Below are 3755 nucleotides of genomic sequence, written 5' to 3'. Positions count from 1 at the left end.
GTTTGGTATAGACCAACAATAAATCTCTTCGCACCATTGATTCTTCTATCCCTTCTCCCCCCCAAATTCTCTATCGAAAACCTTCCGCTGCCATTTGATTGTAGAATTTCCACTGGTCTTAGAGATTAAGAACTTGATTCTTGAACCCAAAACACACCTTACGAAACAAGTCGTAACAGAATCTTATATTATTAGTGGTTTAGTGATTAGTATGATAAATTATATATATCTTGTCTTGATTCTATTTTTCTCTAGTGAAGGTTTTTTTCTTTAATTTCTTGCTCGGTCCTTGAGTAGGACCTATCTAAATTGATGGAGATTGTGACACTGACATCCCAAATGGACAAATCTTTAGGGTTTTCATTCTTAACTGTTTTGCGTATGTAAAATAAACTAAAATTAATTTGTGAATCAGTCTCTTGAATAAATTTAGTTATCAAAGGTTTCTCTATGAATAGGTGGAGTACGACGTTAAGTCTTGTGCGAATGGTGTTGTTGATGGCGATTGCACTGATACAAAGAGAGTCAGTCTTCGGATGCCAACTGGCGGAGAGGTCATCTACGCCGTTGCTCATCAACACACGGGAGGAATCGGTTCAACTCTCTTCGGTGAGGTAATGAAAAAACTTAGAGAAGAGTAAATAAATGAACACATTGATCATGGGTTTTTTCATATTTGTTGTGTTGGCTGTATATATATTTTTATATATATATAGGATGGGAGAGTCATATGCTCGTCAAAACCGACATATGGAGAAGGTAAGGAAGTTGGAGATGAAGAAGGTTACATAGTTGGAATGTCGACATGTTACCCTGATCCTGGTTCAGTCAAGATATCTGATGGGGAGATTCTAGTCTTTGAATCTAACTATAGCAGTACAAAGAGGCATACTGGAGTTATGGGTCTATTCTATCTTCTTGTTGCAGATCATGGATCATCATCATCATCGCCCACAAACTTAATCCATGATTCAAATGATCAGGTGTGTGTACTCTTGTTTATTCAAATGATCATGAATTATTTTTAGTACTCTTCAAAACTTATTTGATGTTGTTTTTCGTGTCATCCGTATTATGTAGAAGCATGAGAAGGCGGGCTTATCTGTTGCTGTTTGGGGTGTGGTGTTTCTCGGAGCTGTGATAGCCATGGCGGTGGTGATTACCTACAGGCGAAGGGAGGCAAGAGAGGATGGGTATCAGTCAATTGTGATATAACAAGGGGACGACATGTATAATGTATGTATGTATGTCTTTGAATTCATAATCTTATGTTGGAATTTACAATCTTATGGTGTTCATTATTAGAGTATATATGGTACTCTTTTTGGTATAAATATTGTCATTACATCGAATTACCCATCAAGGAAGTTCTTAAAAATAAGATGGTAAAGAGATGGGTGCCAAATTGAGTTTGAACATAATCAAATTTAGAAAATGATATACATATGTGTGTGTAAATGCGATTAAAAGCTCAATACTTCTGTCATTATGGTATCAACTTTTGGTCAAACATGAGTGGGACAACACTATTTATACTTTTGTTATCTGATGGGATATAGATATGTTAATGATGAAAATTATTTCCATAAGAAGGTTTACAATTGGTATAATAGTAGTAATTTAAAAACTATGCATGCAAACTATTTCAATTGCTTTTATTTCCAGAAGAAGGTTTACAATTGGTATAATAGTAGTAATTTAAAAACTATGCATGCAAACTATTTCAATTGCTTTTTTTAATTTGATTATATACCCTTTCCTAGGGGTGAGCATAATTTGGGTTTACCTAAACCCAACTCTAACCCAAACTCAAAATATTAATTTGGGTTGGTTAATTTGGATTGTATTGAGTACGGGTTGGGTTGAATATGGGTTGAGTTTAATTTGGGTTGGGTTAGGGTTATTCAAATTACCCAAATTATATAAATTTAATTTAATTCTTTATTATTAATCCAATATAAACTAATCATCTTTTAACTTTAATTCGGACACGTTTAACACATTTTTCACACGTTTTCACACTTATAACACGTTTTTCACACGTTTAACACGTTTTCACGTTTTTGGCACGTTTAACACGTTTTTTACACGTTTAATACGTTTTTGAAATGTTTAACACGTTTTCACACTAATAACATGTTTTTCACACGTTTAACACATTTTCACGTTTTTATCACGTTTTACACGTTTTTCACACGTTTAACACGTTTTCACGTTTTTGGCATGTTTAACACATTTTCACATTAATAACATGTTTTCACGTTTAACACGTTTTCACGTTTTTGGTACGTTTAACACGTTTTACACGTTTTCACACTAATAACACGTTTAACACGTTTTTCACACGTTTAACACGTTTTTCACGTTTTTATCATGTTTAATACGTTTTTCACACGTTTAACACGTTTTCATATTTTTGGCACGTTTAACACGCTTTTGACATGTTTAACACGTTTTCACACTAATAACACGTTTTTCACACGTTTAACATGTTTTTATCATGTCTAACACATTTTTGACGTGTATAATACGATTAACACGTTTTTCACGTTTTTGGCATTTTTAACACGTTTTTGATATATATAACACGTTAACACGTTTTTGCCAAAAACATGAAGAACATGAAAAACGTGTTCAACGTGTCAAAAGGTGTTAAACGTGTCAAAAACGTGTTCAACGTGTCTAAAACGTGTTCAACATGTCAAAAACGTGTTAAACATGTGAAAAACGTATTAAATGTGTCAAAATGTAAAAAACGTGTTAAACGTGTCAAAAACGTGTTAGACGTGCCAAAAACATGAAAAACATGTCAAAATGTGTTAAATGTGTCTTATTCGTGAAAAACATGTCAAACGTGTTCAACATGTCAAAAACGTGTTAGACGTGTCAAAAATATGTTAAACGTGTTCAACGTGTCAAGAACGTGTTAAACGTGTGAAAAACGTATTAAACGTGTCAAAACGTAAAAAATGTGTTAAACGTGTCAAAAACGTGTCAAAACGTGTCAAAACATTCCAAAAACGTGAAAATATAGTAAATGTCAAAAACGTGTTAAACGGATAAAAATATGTTAAATGAGTCAAAATACATGTTAATTGGATAAATAAAAAATATAATTTGGGTTACTCAACTCATACACAACCCATATTAGTAATATGGGTAAATTTAATTTGGCTTTAATATGGGTTGGGTTTACCGTTTGCTAACCCCTACCTTTTGCATATTTATCTTCAGCGACAAGTTGTTATTGCATTGTGTGTTTTTAAGCTATTACTTAGTGAGATTCTCAACATCTATCCAGTTTTTGGACTAAGATTCAAATAAGGAAATACCTTTCAATTATTTACAAAACTTCAATCTAGCAACTGAATGTGATTTATTTGAGGTCAATGTTTAGATTAATACAATTGTACATGGTTATGTAATTTTTTTCAAACATGTTATCTTTTTAAGGTAACTTAAAAAAAATGTATTTTAATTGTAATAACAATCATAAAAACGTATAAAGAAAAAATATCAAATTGTTAGGAAATGAAATTAAGGATATTGTTAGATAAAATTGACCAGTAAAATAGAACTTAACAAAATAAACTTATTGTGCAGGAACGGTCAAGAATTCCAACCGGTCAAAAAATCAAGCCGGCTAGAAGAAGCGAATGAAAAATCCAAAACCTGAAGCTGTCCGGTTGAACTGATCAACCGGTTAACATGATCAGTTGGAATGATGTACTCAATCCAAATCCAAAGAACAAATC

General features: G+C 32.6%; 1 protein-coding gene across 1 annotated transcript; it reads left to right on the top strand.

Annotated features, from left to right (window-relative positions):
* The first annotated feature begins 451 nt into the window (after positions 1–451).
* On the top strand, positions 452–1580 carry LOC124917689. Its single transcript, XM_047458049.1, has 3 exons — positions 452–614; positions 717–983; positions 1081–1580. The coding sequence occupies exons 1-3, from the start codon at positions 537–539 to the stop codon at positions 1213–1215; spliced, it is 480 nt and encodes a 159-aa protein (XP_047314005.1). The 5' UTR covers positions 452–536; the 3' UTR covers positions 1216–1580.
* The last annotated feature ends 2175 nt before the right edge of the window (positions 1581–3755 follow it).

This window comes from Impatiens glandulifera, unplaced genomic scaffold (genome assembly GCF_907164915.1).
Source record: "Impatiens glandulifera unplaced genomic scaffold, dImpGla2.1, whole genome shotgun sequence".
NCBI lineage: Eukaryota > Viridiplantae > Streptophyta > Magnoliopsida > Ericales > Balsaminaceae > Impatiens > Impatiens glandulifera.
The sequence above is the reverse complement of the archived record's forward strand: the minus strand, read 5'-3'. Positions and strand labels throughout refer to the sequence as shown.